Source organism: Pollachius pollachius, assembly GCF_949987615.1.
Source record: "Pollachius pollachius genome assembly, chromosome: 4".
NCBI lineage: Eukaryota > Metazoa > Chordata > Actinopteri > Gadiformes > Gadidae > Pollachius > Pollachius pollachius.
In genome coordinates, this window is record NC_136937.1 from 29708227 (window position 1) to 29726567 (window position 18341).

General features: G+C 46.6%; 1 protein-coding gene across 1 annotated transcript; it reads left to right on the forward strand.

Annotated features, from left to right (window-relative positions):
- Nucleotides 1-5420: 5420 nt before the first annotated feature.
- Nucleotides 5421-7289, forward strand: LOC307075000 (POU domain, class 3, transcription factor 3-B-like; the record flags this gene model as incomplete). The annotated part of the gene is made up of 2 exons (XM_079735469.1): nucleotides 5421-6665; nucleotides 7197-7289. The coding sequence occupies 2 exons, from the start codon at nucleotides 5421-5423 to the stop codon at nucleotides 7287-7289; spliced, it is 1338 nt and encodes a 445-aa protein (XP_079591595.1).
- Nucleotides 7290-18341: the final 11052 nt, after the last annotated feature.

The following is an 18341-nucleotide window of genomic DNA, read 5'->3' on the forward strand; positions in this document are numbered from 1 at the left end:
AAACGGCATGGAGAGATTATTATAATAATATGAATAAATAGGTTAATAATCATCATATTAATTACTATAAATATAACGTATAATAAATAACATTTCCTAATTATTTAATAGGTCTACATAAATAGTTTGTGCTTCAGAACATCTTTACTTAACAATAATTTAAAATGGATTTGTAGTGTAATCCAAGTTTTTAGTTTAATTATAGTCGTACCCTTTTTGGGGCATAGCCTCTAGTTGTGTAGTTGTAGTGTGTAGCCTCAGTAGGCCTACTGTAATTATGATTAGTGTTGCTAACGTTGTGGTTGAACGTGGTTCTAAGGGGCGGGGTCTGGCCTGCTGCCCGGGTCACACCCTCCCCACGCTGGGCCTCAGCGGCCGCGGAACCAATCGATTGAGTGGAACTATTACACGGCGTATCCATAGTGTGCGTTGGTGTGTGGCGCACCTCCGTGTGTGTGTGTGTGTGTGTGTGTGTGTGTGTGTGTGAGAGGCGTCACGAAGCTTTTTACAAGCATCGCCGTTGGTTTTTGATTCTCTCCGTTATATTTTATTGGTTTGGATTCAGTTGACGTCTTGATAGTGTCCTCCGTGTGTGTGTGTGTGTGTGTGTGTGTGTGTGTGTGTGTGTGTGTGTGTGTGTGTGTGTTTGCGCGCGTTTATTTCTACTGCTCGAATGCACCGGATTCGCGTCGTGATTAAGTGCGCCACCTGGTGGCAGGCATTGTTTGTCAACAACAACAACCCCCCCCACACACGCACACACACACACACACACACACACACATGCACACACACACACACACACAAACACATAAACATACGCACACAGAACCAGTTGAACGTTGCTTATGATGACCTGTGTGTGTGTGCGTGTGTGTGTGTGTGTGTGTGTGTGTGCGTGTGACGGAGGTGTCGGTGGACCGCTGTGCGCGGTTAAAACGTGATAAGATGGAAGTGGAGTCTCGTGCTGTCTTTCATCTCGAGCCCAGTGCACAAACATACAGCTTTAATGCGACCAGTGTTCCCGCTATTATCCGGCTCACCATGACAACCGAGTGTTGGCTTAAGAAATGCACCCCCTCTCCTCCCCTCCTCCCCTCCATCACCCCCTCCCCCACCATCCCATCAATGGAGCAAACGGGGCTCACACACATCTAACAGCCGTGAGAAAACTCCCAGAAAGTAGCCGCTCAGAGCCGCAGATGATTCCATGGTTGCTCCTTAATGCTCATATCTTAGAAGATATATAGATAAAGATATACATGGCCTATACCAAACCAGCTGCTATAATAAGCTAAATGCCTTAAAATGATTCATTAATTACCATAGAATTACGGTTAAAGTCGGCCTCACGAAGTGGATCGGTGGTTGTGTCTCTTATTTAAAAGATTAAAAGATTTGAAATTCCGCCATTCTGTTTTTTTTTGCATGTAAAGAGAATAATGCAAAAACACATTCTCCCACAAACACACACGCACAAAAAAAGTGGAGTTTTGGGATAAAACAAAGCGACAACTTAGAAAAACACAAAACACATTTCTAACTAAACTTTTGTCTCTGCAGGAAAAATAAACAAAAACAGATCGATTTTAAAAGAAGCATAAATGGCGCGTGTTTCCGTGTGCGCGCGGTGCGCTCCCCGGAGGATTCCTCCTCCTCCAAGCGGTGATTGATTGCGCTTCGGTTGCGCTTTCTCCGATGGCCGTTCACAAAACAGCGCAGCGCAACTGTCTGCCCCGCTCTTAAAAAAAAACACTCACACGCAGAGACCCCACGGAACACACGCACACAAAGCGCACGGATAGGCAATCGATTTGCGCGAGGACGTTCAAAAAGAGCCCTCGCTCTCATTTCGTTCGTTAAAGAGAAGTAATTCGGGGAGGATGGTTACGCAAAACCTTCCCAGGTTAAACAGGTTTCGAACTTGCGTTCAGACGCATTCGTCACTTCTAATCAAACATGCGTCCACCGGTGCATTCCTGTGCGCGCGGACAAACAGGCTGACGGTAAACTCACCTCGCGTGCGGCCATACCGGGGAATTATCCCTCTGTTTTCCCCGTGTAAAGTCTCCGGCGCGCGGTCCTTCCCCTCCACCGTCTCCGCGCCTCCTTACATTTTCTTCGCTCTGCACCGACTGAGCACGAGCGCACCTCGGCGCCCGCTATTATTTTCACTAAAATATATGAAAATTTATGCAAATTAAAATCAGCACTAACTGTTCGTCTCTTGTTGTAGGGGGACTTGGGAGGAATTTTTTTCCCCTCTCCTTCCCTGCATACAAAACAACCCGAGTCTCCCCCCACCCCCCCACCCCCCCTCCCCCCCCCCCACCCCAGTAGGGAACACACGGGGACCTTTTATGAAATAAACAAATAAATAAGAAACGCGATGTCGCAAATCAAGAGACAGGCAAAGAGGGTTCTTTTTTCTCTTTTATTCCCGTCCGCCTCCCTGCCTGCTCTAATTTCAGGGGAACATTGTTGAAATGGCTTTTGATTCTTTCTCCGGGTTTTTCATCTGGGGTATACACGGTTGTGTTCCCCTTCCGCCCCGGTGTCACGTTCCTCGCGCCCGCCCGGGACCCCCTCTTTCTCTCTCGGAGCGCGCGGTCATTTAGACGAAACACCTCGCTGTGTATTAGTGACGGCGCGCGGGGCCCCCACAGGCTCGCCTCTTCAATATAAACAAACCCACGAGGCTGTCTTGGGTTTGGAGTCCAAAATGAAATCTACCGGGACGGGGAGAGGGAGGGAGGGGGGGGGGGGGGGCGCGACTGGCACGAGGCCTTGTTCAAAACGACCCCCGTGTATTACATTTGCTGTTGTGCCATACATGTCTGTATTTGATCTCACCCTGGGAGCTCCGTGCGTAATCTGTGCGTCGGAGAGTTTGGGGAGCAAATCCGGGTTGGCCCGCCTAACCTCCATTATACCTAATCCCTCTGGTGTAGAGGTGTGTGTGTGTGTGTGTGTGTGTGTGTGTGTGTGTGTGTGTGTGTGTGTGTGTGTGTGTCTGTTTGTGTGTGTGTGTGTGTGTTTGTGTTTGTGTGCGTGTGTGAGCGTGTGTGCGTGTGTAGCTGGGGTGTGTGTCACAAAAGTGAATGTGTGTGTGTGTATGTGTGAACCCGAGGATTGTGTGTGTGTGTGTGTGTGTGTGTGTGTGTGTGTGTGTGTGTGTGTGTGTGTGTGTGTGTGTGTGTGTGTGTGTGTGTGTGTGTGTGTGTGTGTGCGCGCTTGTATTGGAACCCGGGGGTAGTGTGTGTGTGTGTGTGTGTGTTTGTGTGTGTGTGTGTGTGTGTGTGTGTGTGTGTGTGTGTGTGTGCTGTACCAGCACTGTGTCGGGCCCCGGCACGGTCCGGTGTTGGCCCGCTCGTTAACAGAACTTCCTCGCTCCTCGCCCCTCGCGTATTGCAGTCGCGTCTCCGTCGACAAAAGGCGAAGCTGTGTGTGCGTGGCACTCATTACCACCCGCGGGGGGGTCGGTAGTCAAAGGGCACGAGGAGGAAAACAAGCAAAACAAAGAGTGTATTGTTCTCGGGGGTGATGCGGTCACCCCGGGCTGAGCATCCTAGGCCCACATCTCTGACATTCAGACTCTTCTTTAAACCCCGGGACTGCTCACATACTGTCGCCCTACTCGCGGGGGTTGTCACTTTCTTTGCTCGCGCCGCGCTTCAGCGAGGCTGATGCATGCATTTCCGCATGGACGCACGCACCTCCGTTCTGCGCGCCGCCGCCTTTGCATTGAAATACGACATAGGCAAATAAATAACGGCGCAGTTAGCCCGCGCCTCGCCCACCACCTCTGTTCCACTGGCGTCACAGTAATTATTTAATTATTATCTTTAATTTTCATACTGTTCCGAGAAGTGTCTCATGCTCAAGATGCCTTAAAGTATTGGTTCAATAAAACTAAAATAATAATAAAATACTTTTACAGAAAATGTGTCAATAAACAGTCAGTGAAAGACGGTAGAGGAAAACATAACTCATTGGTCCGACTGGGGTTTCTCGCAGTAGGCCGGTTTTATCAAGTCTTAATGGGACGACGTCTAGTAAGAGGAAGTACTGTTAGCAACACACACACACACACACACACACACACACACACACACACACACACAGTCAAATACTCCAGACGCTTTGATTAGTTTCAAAATAAATATTAGTCATAGATAATGTTTTTTTTGGCTGCCAAATGCATATTTACCGTTTAATTTCAAACACACAACACGCACAAAAACCACAAATATGGAAAGGTAATGTTGTGTACTATATGTGTATCTGTTTACCACTAAGTTGCATTCTCCGTTTGTTTGGATTGAATTAAAAATCAACCAATCGGAACAGCCGGAAGGAGGTTTGTGCGCCTGGAGCAAGGCTAGCGAGACCTGTCAATCACTCCCCGGGTATCCAATCAGTTGGAGTCTCGCGCTGAACTTCCTCGTATTTTCTTTTTTTTTCGGGGGGGGGGGGGGGGGGGGGGGGTACGTTGACGACGTGCGCACGCATGGCGCCGGGTAAACATTCGTGTATCTTCGAGCATTGAGGGAGGGACTGGACTGAACTGTCAGAACGAGAGACAGAGAGAGCGCGAGGGAGGAGTGAGAGAGAGAGAGACAGAGAGAGAGAGAGAGAGAGAGAGAGAGAGAGAGAGAGAGAGAGAGAGAGAGAGAGAGAGAGAGAGAGAGAGCGAGAGAGAGAACAAGCGAATGAGAGCAGAGACTCGTCACCGTCGCGTTGCACTGTTCCACCGGGTTGTACTTGAACGGGAGAGAGCGGCTTGGCAGGTTTATACACATCAAAACAGAACAAAGAGAGAGAGAGGAGGCTGCACAAGAAAAGCGGAGAAGAAAGGGTGAATATATCGGCGGCGAGTGAATTACAAAAGAACCGAGGGAGCCCGCAAATTTTTTTTTCTTCCCGCATCCCAAGGTGGAACCTAAACTGGAACTTTGTAATATTGTGGAGGATTTTTCGTGGGTTGTTGTTTTTTCTTTTCGCAACGTTTTGTCAGCCGCTACCAAAAGTTTGTTCGGGACAGCGTTTTTTGTTTTTTTTTCGCTCCCCCCCTTCTAGTATATTTACATTTTAATGTCGAGAACAACCATTCCGGTGCGAAACTTTCTAAACGGACTGCACATGGTTTCAAAGGGCTTCTGAGAGCAAAAACCTGGAATTGTGTTCGCCAGCATCCGTGCCCAAAGCCATGCAGTAAATACAGACAGAACGGATCTAACCATTTTCCAGAGTTTTAACCTTTTTACTGCGTTCTTACGCACGTCCATGTTATTTGCCAACAACGACCCCTTTCTAAGCCTGAATAATTCATGAGATATCATTTTCGCTGCTTGAAAGAAGAAGCAGAAGTGTGCACGGGAGGGGGGTCCTCCACTAACATATTCATCCGGGCTGACGGTATGGCCACCGCGGCTTCCAACCCCTACCTGCCCGCAAACAGCCTCCTGTCGCCCGGCTCCATCGTGCACTCCGACTCGGGGGGCTCCGCGGTGACTTCTGGGTCCGGGGGTGGCGGCTACCGGGGGGACCCCTCCGTCAAGATGGTCCAGAGTGACTTCATGGCCGCGAGCAACGGGGGACACATGCTGAGCCACGCGCACCAGTGGGTGACGTCCCTCCCGCACGCCGCGGCTGCCGCAGCTGCAGCCGCCGTGGCCGCCGCGGAAGCCGCGTCGCCCTGGTCCTCGAGCCCCGTGGGCATGACCGGAAGCCCGCAGCAGCAGGACGGGAAAAACGGCAGCCGGGACGACTTGCACACGGGCACAGCGCTGCACCACAGACCCCCGCCGCACCTCGGCGCGCACCAGAGCCACGCCGCGGCGTGGGGCAGCGCGCTGTCCGGCGGCGGGCAGCAGCAGCAGCCGCTGCTCTACCCGCAGCAGGCCGGCGGCTTTACCGTCAACGGGATGCTGAGCGCGGGGGCGCAGAGCCTCGTGCACGCCGGCCTGGTGCGCGGGGACACCCCGGACCTGGACCACGGCGGCGGCAACCACCAACACCACCAGCATCACCACGCGCACCACCAGCACGCGCACCAGCAGCAGCAGCAGCAGCACCACGCGCACGCGCAGCAGCAACAACAACAGCAGCAGCAGCAGCACGCGCATCACCTAAGCAGCCACGAGGTGCACTCGGACGAGGACACGCCGACCTCGGACGACCTGGAGCAGTTCGCCAAACAGTTCAAGCAGCGGCGCATCAAGCTGGGCTTCACGCAGGCCGACGTGGGCCTCGCGCTGGGCACGCTGTACGGCAACGTCTTCTCCCAGACCACCATCTGCCGCTTCGAGGCGCTGCAGCTGAGCTTCAAGAACATGTGCAAGCTGAAGCCCCTGCTGAACAAGTGGCTCGAGGAAGCCGACTCCACCACGGGCAGCCCCACGAGCATCGACAAGATCGCCGCGCAGGGCCGCAAGCGGAAGAAGCGCACGTCCATCGAGGTGAGCGTGAAGGGCGCGCTGGAGAGCCACTTCCTGAAGTGTCCCAAGCCCTCGGCGCAGGAGATCACGTCGCTCGCGGACAACCTGCAGCTGGAGAAGGAGGTGGTGCGCGTGTGGTTCTGCAACAGGCGGCAAAAGGAGAAGCGCATGACGCCGCCAGGGGTGCCCCAGACGCCGGAGGATGTGTACTCTCAGGTGGGCAACGCGAGCGCAGACACACCACCGCCCCCTCCTCCTCTGCCCTCCTCCTCTTCCTCCTCTTCCTCCTCCTCCTCCTCCGTCACCCTGGACTGCAAACTGCGAATGTTCAGTGATACGTAGGAGGGGAGACCCCGCCACCGCCGCGCGCCCAGATATCTTTAACTGAAGTTAGAAAACAACTGATTAAAAACACAACAAACTCACGCGAGACTGCGATAGCACTAAAAGACGACTCAAAAGAGAAGCACTATACGTTTTTTTTATACTGTGATAGATACTGGAGATATGAGTGAGACTGCACATGTGTGTTTTATAACCCCCCCCCCCCACACACACACACACACACACACACACACACATACACTCCCCCCCCCCCAAAAAAAAAAAACTAAAATAACAAAACCAACTTCTCCCCCCCCACACACCCCACTCCCCTTTCCCCAGACAAGCGGCCCCTGAGACGCTGTCCCCCTGAAATGTCTTCACCTCTGACAGCTTTTAAAGGTTCCTTCTTCTTCTTCTCTTTTCTTTCAGGGACATTTTTTAGTAGATTACTTAAAAGACGAGGCGGGGGACCAGCGGGTGACATCCACCAGTTCCTTCCACCAGGTAATTTTGGCGCATTGATCACAAAAAAGAAGAAAATCCAGTGGTGTTTTTATTTTATTTTATTTTTGTGCACCCCCTCTTCCTCCTCCACCTCCTCCTCCACCAACTCCTGCTCCTCTTCTTCCCCCCCAAAAAAAATATTCTTCTTCTCCTTTCTCCTCTTCTTCTTGTTCACCACCCTCCCCCGATTGTTTCCTCTGTTTTCTGATTTTCGCAAAAAGTGGACGGAGGAGCACGTTTGTATGTAGAAAACGGGACTGAGACATAAACTCTGGGGCAAAGAGCAGAGCGAAGGACAGTGGTATCCACTAAACTTCACACGGGCATTTTCCTTGTTCTCTTTTGTTGCTGGGGACGGACCTCACTCGGGTTGAGTTTTACTTTTGCTTTTTGGACACGATGGAAGTGACATTTCCCCCGGGGGGGGGGGGGGGGGGGGGGCTTCTCCCTCTGCTACCGAGTCCTGATCTCAAAGATCACTTTTTATTTTTTCTTCTATTGCTGTTTTTATTTAAGGGACTTTACTCACCACGAATGGGATTTTTCCTTTAACACGAGAAAAGACTTTGGGGAAAAAAAGACTTTCTTCGGCTGCACTTATTTTGAACAAAAATAAAAACCTCCCTCGACTGCTTTTCTCCAGCAGGATCTTTTGGTAGGCTTTGAATAAACATGACTCTGTACAAGCGGCAATATCGATCACTCGATCAGGAACTGATCACACTTATTTCCACTTATATTTTTCAACCCCCAATGACATCCTTTTTTTCATATTTTATGCGGAATACATATGAATTATTCCAATCGGTAATTTATTATTTTCCCCCTCCTTGAGAACTTGTGTAAGATGCTTTGCTTTAGCTCGTTTTGGTTGTTGACTTTTAGCTCACTTGTTTTGTTTTGGGTTTTTAATTCTGGGTGTTCTCCTTTCTCAAAGAGCACAATTCACCCTGAGCGGACATTGACCGTGGTTAGGTAATAATAAGGATATATTTTGATGTGATAATTTGATTGTAATTTAATTTCAGTAGTGATTCCGTATGAGCTCATTGAGAACAATAAATTTGTTAGAATTGAATGAAGACATCTTGTGTGTTGCCGTTCGTGTTCCTGAAAGGTTCAGGCGCTGTTTCTGCCCTGCCGCAAAATGGAGGATTAATGTAATATATTCTGTAAGCCTTCGTACCGCAAAACGGCCCGAAACAAAGAGAATTCAAAGGAAAACAATAACGTCCACAATTTATTTAGCCTCGTGTCTGTTAGTTATTGGTTGTAAAAAAAAACATCACACAGGCTGTGGACATGAGTATTAAATTAAGTGTCATCATTTAAGATGAAAAAACAACTTAAACCAAACGTTCACCCTATTGACCCTATTAATGCGGTGTGTGTGTGTGTGTGTGTGTGTGTGTGTGTGTGTGTGTGTGTGTGTGTGTGTGCGTGTGTGTGTGTGTGTGTGTGTGTGTGTTGTGCGTGCGTGCCTGTGTGCGTGCGCGTGTGTTTTGTTTACATGTGCGTGTGGTCTCAGTGACATTAAACCATAGCAAAACGCACAACATACATTTAGAGTTCATCCTTTATGGAATAACTTCAAAAAAGCAGACATGTGCAAAATAAGATAAGCTTACGGCGCTATAAGTTCAAGTATTTTCCATACAATCTGTTGTTAACTGTAGCCTTGATAAGGCCTATATATATTATCACAAAACAGCGTAAGGGTATGCATTGCAGTTGTTTGCTTCAAAACAAAACGGATATAAACACATATTATTATCCTTTACACACGAAGGCAGGCTGAGAAAGTGCCACACAAACCTCTAAACAGACTCTAATGTTGTGACTGCGGAGTCTGAATTAAAACCCACGATACATGTCAAACTGTATTTTATGAAATAAGCCTGCACATTGAAAGACAAAAATTATACACTATATTTTGGGAGTTATGTATCAAACTACTCATTCATGGAAAACAACAACAGCAGAGCGTTGAAATGCCATCAAGCAGGCAGGATAACGCTCGTTTCTTTGGAGGTTGAAGAAGTGGGTTTATGGACCATGACTTGACGACGTGACGTGAGTCTTTCTCAGATATCTCATTGATCGAGAAGAGCCCATGTCGATCCGCTGTATCACATCCCACAAAGTTTGCATCAAAAGCGGTTGACATTTTACGCACTGGAAAGGTCCGGACGGAAGAATAGGCCTAGAGAAACCAGGCCTGGCTTCAATGCGCATGGTTGGAGTGACGTCTGGCTTAGAGGAAGCAGATAGACCTATCAGCTCAATGTTTAAAAAAAAAAAAAAGCTCCAAAAAAGTTTCAAAGCCCAAGAAAAAACACGTTGGCTCCTGTGAGGGGCTTCTCACAGGAGCCAAGCGTGTTTTTTCTCGGGCTTTGAAACTTTTTTTGTGTGTGCCTCCCCTCTCCACCGACTCGCCTTGGTCCGCCTATTCAGCACGACTCAACAAAACGTGTCTCCTCGCTGTGGAGGATTTGAATTTCGCGGATGATTTGCCATAGTAGTTGCTTGGCAACTGAATTCAATGTTATAGAGAAGTAGGCATCATTTTTTCTTTGTCCCCATTAGTAAAAGTGCCAGTCAGACACGCAGGCTGAATAAAGGCGAGGAATTTGAGAAGGCAAAGTTTCCCCGTGGAAGAAACTGTGCCAATTGGAGCTAATGTTTCTACTTCATCCAGTGCGCAGCAGTAACCCAATAACAGCACCAGGAAACCTCCTGAACACACACCTGACGCCACCCTAGTCCACTTTCGGTCTCATATCGACGTGTGTAGGGCCGATTGGGGGCCAATCTTTGGGTAAGAATTACGCTGAGTTGTTTTATCAGGCCAGCCAGGTGGAAAAGCGTCATAAACATTTCCTGCTATTTATTTGAACCCCGAGCCCATGGTGTAACGCGTTGCGCCAATAAAGGTCCCACAACTTTTTACTATCTTGCTAGACTGTAATACTAAGGGCCTGATTCATGTAATTAGATATCATTTAGAGTCACATATTGCACTATAATAAACCTTACCCAACGCACTTTGCACATGCAAACAGTACTAGTTAATTCTCTTATTATAGGCCTTGCTGTTTGACTTGCTGTCCTACTTCTGGAAGGAAAACACAATTGTGAGTGGAGCCGTTATGAGAAATACTCCCAAAAACATTACATTTCAGTTTTTTCACAAAATTAGTTTTTAGTCACGTTAGTTTAGATTTGTCGATAAAACGACCTAACGGTCCTTCTCTCTGTTGTCTTAAGGTGACTTCAAAACCAAATAACGAGTTTAACTCTTTTATATTATGAGTCATTATGGGTTGTTATATTAGATAAACGGCTATATATGCCCCTTTATTCTGTAAGATATATATTGTTGTCTAACTCATGGCAGGCAGAAGCTGACAAGGTGTTTTATTGGATTCGAACTTCCCTCGAATTGTAATAATAAACGATATTTTATTTAACAATGGCCTAGTCTTTTCTATCATTGTAATACACATTCTTTATGGACTCGTTAGTGTCGGGCTTGTTAATTTTGAAGCCTAATTCATGTACGATATTGGCACTTTTTCAGAATATCGTTCCATATCTGTAATGATTATCAATAACGTAATAGACCAGTATTAGGTCATGGCACACAGACTAACGACGACACTGTTAGGACCATTATGTTAAACATTATTTAACCCCTTACGCTCCATTTCATTGCAGCCTATGAATAATAACATTAGCCTGGTATTGTTTGAACATTCGGGGAAAAGGCTGTAGATACATTTTCATCTCGTATTTCCCATATGGTAAAACATGTGCTGACGACAGACCTCCAATACGCGCTTACAGTAAAATAGTTGAGTCACTGCGGCGCCTCAACATGAATCCTGAAACGGGCCCAGCAGTACAGACCATACAGGCCGTCTGTGGGCCATACAGCCTATATAGGAGTATGGGTTATGGAGAGGACGATCCATTGAAACAAAGCCCCCCCATTCACCCTCATATTGTATTTGTATTTAGTCCACGTGTCGAGAACCATGAATATGGATGCCCCTCTCCGTCCTCTTCGACCATACGGTCCCATGTCGACCCCACAGACGGGGCATCAGTCTGATGTGATCCACATGGTCCATCTCTGTGGGTTGTGTCGTTTAAATGTATTTATGTTACCTGGTTGTGAGTCGTTCAATAAGGAATTGGTTTTAAATAGGTTTGAATATATTTGTTTAGTTTTTTTTATTATTGCCAATTCAATTATTATTGATTATTTTCAACTATCCTTTGTCACAGTTTGATTGGGGTCATTGCGTTTTAAAATGTTGTGTTAATATGTTATTATTTATTCAGGATGTTATCTTCTTCCTCTGTATCTCTTTAATTGAATAATGCTCTCTAAAAGTTAACGCTATAATACGCCTAATGCCTATAGTCATGTAGGCCTACGGAGCAATTGTAATTTTCAATTTTAATTCAGTAGGCCTAGTTAATAAATGACAATATGTTTACGACAAGTAGCCTACTACTACTACTTTAACATATTAATAATATCAATAATGATAATAACTTATTATTCTAATAATGATATTACAAATCATATTATAAATGTTTATTATTATTATTATCAAGTATCCTTTATTTTATATAATCATCGAATCATTCTAAATTTACAAAATATCACATAGCCTAAGATGACACTGGTGAAATAATAATTAAACCATGGGCTATCCCATAACAACTCTCATCTCACCAAAGGCAGTTTAATAAACATTGGTGTATTGCGGGAAAAGTAGGTCTAAGTCTAAGATTAAATAACACAAAACAGCAGATGTGTGGCTTATTGTTCATGTAATACACACTTTTTAAACTTTCGTTCTTCAAAGCCAACTTTATATATTGTTATCGAGAGAGAGAGAGCGAAAGAGAGAGAGAGAGAGAGAGTTTGAGACATACACACGCACGCGCACACACACACGCCCACTACAAACACACACCCCAATCGCACACGCACAAGCACAAGCACACTCTCTCTCGCTCTCTCTCTCTCTCTCTCTCTCTCACACACACACACACACACACACACACACACACACACACACACACACACACACACACTAACACACACACACGCAAACATACAGAACGACAATGCATACAGAACTCCAGGGTTTCCTGCCCCATAACGTGTGCAGGGCCAGAGTTCCCCGGGAAAGGTGCAGGGAGAAGACCCCGCTCTGCGAAGCGGTGGGTTATATAGGAGCCCTGCCTGTCCACGAGCCCAACTGCAGAAGAAACGGAGCACGCGGTTGTTGTGTTTGTGACTCCACCGCACGCGCGCCAACCGCGGGGATGGGCTGTGTGTCACAGCGACGGGGGGCCACGTGCTGTGAGTCTGGAATAATCATTCGGAAATATTCTCTCAAACAGACACACACACAGACACACACACAGACACACACACACACACACACACACACACACACATAGAAACACACATACATACTCACACATACACAGACATAGAAACATACATACACACACACACACACACACACACCCACTCCCACACACACACACACACACACACACACACACACATACGCTCTCGCTCACACACGCGCACACACACACGCATGCACACGCACACACTTGCGGAACATTTTCCCAAACTAAAGGCAGAAGCTCTGTCCTCTAAATGCCGACTTAAATAATAATAATAATAATAATAATAATAATAATAATAATAATAATAATAATAATAACAATAATAATAATAATAGGTGTTATTATTAGGTCGCCCAATTGTATTGTATTATATTGTGTTGGCCAAAGTTCCGTGATATGATTGGGTCGATGAAAAAAAAACGAACTACTATTTTCAACTTAAACTCTCGTGTAGGCTAATGTTGAACTTGTAAGGACGACTTTTAGTCGGCACATAATAGTTTGTGGTGTGGTGGGAGCATCGGCTTATACAATGATGCAGCGGGTCTCTGTCGACCACAACCTCATGACGTCAACTGAGGTTGTGGCCCTAAACGCAGTTGGAATATAAACACTACACGCAGTATCAATATTGCGTGCAGTAGTATAATATACACGCAGTAAAAAATACTGGAATACTAAATAAATACTGCGTGTGAGCCTCAATGTTTATGGGCACATGGGTGGAATAAAGTGAAGGTAACATGAAGGCCTTGATAATTATCCTCATGTCTGATGTAGTCCGACAGAAAATCCCACATGTGTTAAAAGATTACAGTGATAAAAGTAGACAGTGGCCTGTAGTAATATGTGGATTCAACCTAACCACCTTATGCAGTCAGAGGTTAGACGCCTTGTTCATGTTGGAGCAGGCCTTACTCGTCCTTTCTTCATGTTTCTTGAAACTAGAGGCCGAATCACACCAAAGGGTTAGAGAAATGTTCAAGTAGTATTAAATATTCTAAACGTTAGGCTACACATATTACACCTTTATTTAAGGTTACATCGTCTCACCGGTTTTTCATTGTAAACCGTAAAAATATAGGCCTACCGTAGGTTGTAAATATATAAGTGCGTATATTTTATCCCAACTCGGTCCCAGATGATCCAAGTAAAACATTAGAACACACCACTGAGTGTTTATTGCGGAGTACAACGATCTCCCAGTCTGAGCATCAAACAGCCATGGCCGCACAGCGCCATCTAGTGGTGTAGTTTATCACCGCGTCCACACAGAAATGCCTTCAGAAGTGAGAGAACTGCACTGACCGTCACAGGTCCAAAGCTCAGACATCAACTGCAGCTATTAAATTGTTAATTTTTGTCACTTTATTTTTGAAAACGGTCGCTATATAGATCGAAAGAAGGGTGAAATCCACTTGGGTGTTGGCCTGCTGAAGACGCGTGCATGTGGGCCCTGCTTGATGGTTTGTGAGTGAAAGGCAAAGTTACATCGCAGTAACACTGGTGGCTTGGAGTTTGCTCGAAGCTGAAGAAATATGCAACCAACCCTATATTTTCTGTCAATTCAAATAAAAAAAAAGGATGTCGAAGAAGTAATGCTTGCTCTTTAGAAAATATGCTACTATGTCTTATGTTACACGTCTATTTATAAATGGACCAATGTTGGAGTTTGTGACAGTGATTTAACCACACATCTATTTAAATTAGCAAATCTTCAAAATATTGAAGATATTGTTGTGTATAATGTTTTTAGTAGTTTTGTAATAGGTATATTAGACCTATATATATTTCAGTGTACTAGTGTATGGTAATTTCTATGTCGTCAAGAGGAACAGACACAACTCATAACGGTTTTGTCTTGGTTATGTGTTAACATGATATCTGTCTCTCTCAGTGCCTCCACGATGATGTTTAATGAAAGCTCCTCTGTAGACATTAATAATGTAAGACGGCCTTTCTATCCTTATGACAGCTGAAGCGTATCAAGTGAGCTTTGATGCCGTTGCCTTAAATGGTTATTTAACAATTTTATTAAATATATATATATATATGTGTGTGTGTGTGTGTGTGTGTGTGTGTGTGTGTGTGTGTGTGTGCGTGTGTGTGTGTATATACATATATAAAAACAAAAAAACACATTGCCTACTGTATATATCAAAGTAGTTCTCCCGTCAAAATATAGGCCTAACTTTTTGTTTGCATTCGGTGTTTAAAATCCGACCTTGAAGTATGACGCATGCGCGTCACAACCCGCGTTTGTCCAGTCATCGCGCTTATCGACGCATTATGCGGTGGAACTTGTGGGTGCGTTGATGTTGATGTTGTTGTTGTTGTTCGAATCTCAAACAACTCTTAATATTTTAAAAAAAAAGAAAAAAAAGGAAAAGCGCCCATCGAAGCGTGCTGAACCCTGCTCGACCTCGCGCATAGTCGGTCGGGATCCCGCGTCTCGCATGTCGGCGCACGAGCTCTCTTCCAAGGCGCGTCGTGTCAAAAGCTGGTCAGTATTCCGAAGGCTCTGGGAGGCAGACGCCCACAGCCAGCGGGGAAGCGCTGCCAACAGCAACCGCTGCCCGCGCGCTTCAAGCGGCTCTGTTTCACCCCGCGAGGAACAGACCGGCAGTTTCAGAACATAGGATTTGATGACCCGCTCTAAAAAAAAATTAAAAAAAATCATAGAAAGAATATAAAAGTATTATTCCGAAAGACAATAGAACTCACCACCCCCAACAACACCCTCAACACCCACCACACACAGAAACTAGATCTGTCTGGTTGTCTGTCTGTAGAAGGGTATGTATGTGTTTGCGTTTCTAGTTGTGTGCATGTGGATGCGTATATAAATGTGTGTAGATGTGTGTGTGTTTGTGTGTCTGTGTATATGTGTGTGTGTGTGTGTGTGTGTGTGTGTGTGTGTGTGTGCGTGTGTGTGCATACGTGTGCGTCAGTAGGCACGTGTGTGTTTGTGTGTGTAGGTGCGTGTGTGTGTCTGCAGACGTGTGTGTGTCTGTCTGTCTGTCTGTCTGTCTGTGTGTGTGCATGTGTAAATTGGTGTGTGTGTGTGTGTGCGTGTGTGTGTGTGTGTGTGTGTGTGTGTGTGTGTGTGTGTCTGGCAGGGCCGCAGGTCGCTCCCAGCAGCCTTTTATCCTGGCAGTGGTTGCCAAGGTGACAGCGTGTCAGAGGGGCCCCTGGACTGCACTGGGGGCCGATGCATCACCGCCTCTGATGGGTTAGTCAATACTGCTTAGACACACACACACACACACACACACACACACACACACACACACACACACACACACACACACACTCATACGGACCCACACACACACATTCTCTCACATGCACACACACATTCTCTCACATGCACACACACACACACACATTCTCTCGCACACACACATTTACACACACACATACACTCACACTTACACACACATGCACACACACACACACACACACATACAAATATTCACATATGCACACACGTAAACACACGCAATGTGCATTCTTCTCAAAAATAATTGACACCGACCTTGAACCAAATGCCAATCGAATGGAGAGAGAGAGAGAGAGAGAGAGAGAGAGAGAGAGAGAGAGAGAGACATGGATACGCAGACACTGACCTGAAGACTTTGTGTCTTATTAACCGCAGTAAGAGAGGAAGTGGTTTCTAAGAGGTTTCCAGTGGAGCTGTTTTAGCTTTAATGGATCACCAATGAACGGCCATAGCTATTCAGTCAGTAAGCCATTTGCTCAACAACCCCAGGGTAACCAACCTCAAACAGGGGTGAGAAAGAGAGAGAGAGAGAGAGAGAGAGAGAGAGAGAGAGAGAGAGAGAGAGAGAGAGAGAGAGAGAAAGCTGTAGGCTCTGGTCACTGTACCTCTAATGCAGAAAGTGACAAACACGGAAAGACGGAGAGTCTGACCGACTGACTGACTGACTAAAGCCATAACAGAGAAAGGCAGACGATATCAGTTATTGAAACATCTGTAATTCACTATAAAAAGGGAGTCTCAACAGAGTATGCATGTAGTCGGGCTCAGTTGTGCACTGGCTGCTGACTCACGCAGCAGTTCAAACAAGTTGACAGATCACAGAATAACAACAAAAAAAAGAAGCTAAAACACCACACAGAAAATCATTTCAAAATCAACCCCAAAGAAGTTATTACGAAATCCCAACCGATCGCTATCGCCGTTCACACGAAAAAAAAACACGTGACCCGAATCACAGCAGACGGACACATTTACGCCTGAAAAACATGACATGGCGTTCGCCGAGTGCTTTGCAATCGCTCGTCTCTCGCTCCCGGCCCCGAAAGCATCGCTCAAGATGACACGACTCAGGAAGTGTTCCGACGGAGCCGCCGAAATCAAAGTAATTAATTGGTGCTATACACCAAGGACGCCATTATCTTCTCCCAGTAACTGGCGCATATTTAATTATCAGTAATTGTTCCCTGGGTCTTGTTGGAAAGTAACGTTACACTAATCCCACACGCAGAAGGATTGTCGTTAGAGGGTGTGTGTGTGTGAGTGTGTGTGTGTGTGTGTGTGTTTGTGTGTGTGTGTGGGTGTGTGTGTGTGTGTGTTAACACATATGTTGTGCTGAGATGCCGCACTACACTAGGGAATATAGGCTAGGGTTACATGTGCTGCAAGTACACACACACACGCACATGCACACGCACACACACACACACACACACACACACGCACACACACACAGCCACACACTCACAGATATACACACACACACATACACACATATACACACATAGACATAGGGAACAAATGACACACAAACACACCCATTAGCACACTCGCACACTTACACACACACACACACACACACACACACACAAACACACACTCTCTCTCTCTCTCTCTCTCTCTCTCTCTCACACACCCATGTGCTCAAGGCTATAGCCTTACGTCTCTGTTCCTGCGCGAGGTGTTAATGGCTGCCAGATTTGAGGGAAGTCATTCGAGATCCTTTCACAACAAAAGCGCACAGATGCTGATTAACGCCGGGGCTACTTCTCACCACAGCGCAGAGAGAGAGAGAAGGAGAGAGAGAGAGAGAGAGAGAGAGAGAGAGAGAGAGAGAATGCGAAAAGAAACGTCTGATGCAACGTAAGAGCGCAGGCTTGGCCCCTTCAAGGTAAGAGCGTGGCCTGATAAATAAACAGGGTGAGTGATCAGGGCCCCGCTACGCTCCAGCGAGCTGATTGGCTCCGTCGATTGCAGCTTGTAATTGCACTGGCCTTAGCCCCCTCCGGGCAGATATTAGATGTTAGTGTTTTAACCTCCGCTGTGCAGGCCGGGTTACCCCCCCCCCCCCCGCGCTCTTCTGATCAGGAGGACAGGACTGGAGAGGAGGAGACTTCCGGACATCTGACATTTGGTGAGGACTGTCTCCAATTCAGACCGGCCTGTTAGCGGTGGCATCAGCCTGGTGAAGACTCTCCTCCACTTCCACTCTCTGCCTCCTCCTCTGCTGCTCCAACTCCTCTCCCCCTCCACCATCTCCTCCGCCTCCACCTCCCCTTTCTCCGACTCTTCTGCACCTTCACCTTCTCCTCCTCCTCCTCTCCCCCTCCTAAATGTCCTCCTCTTCT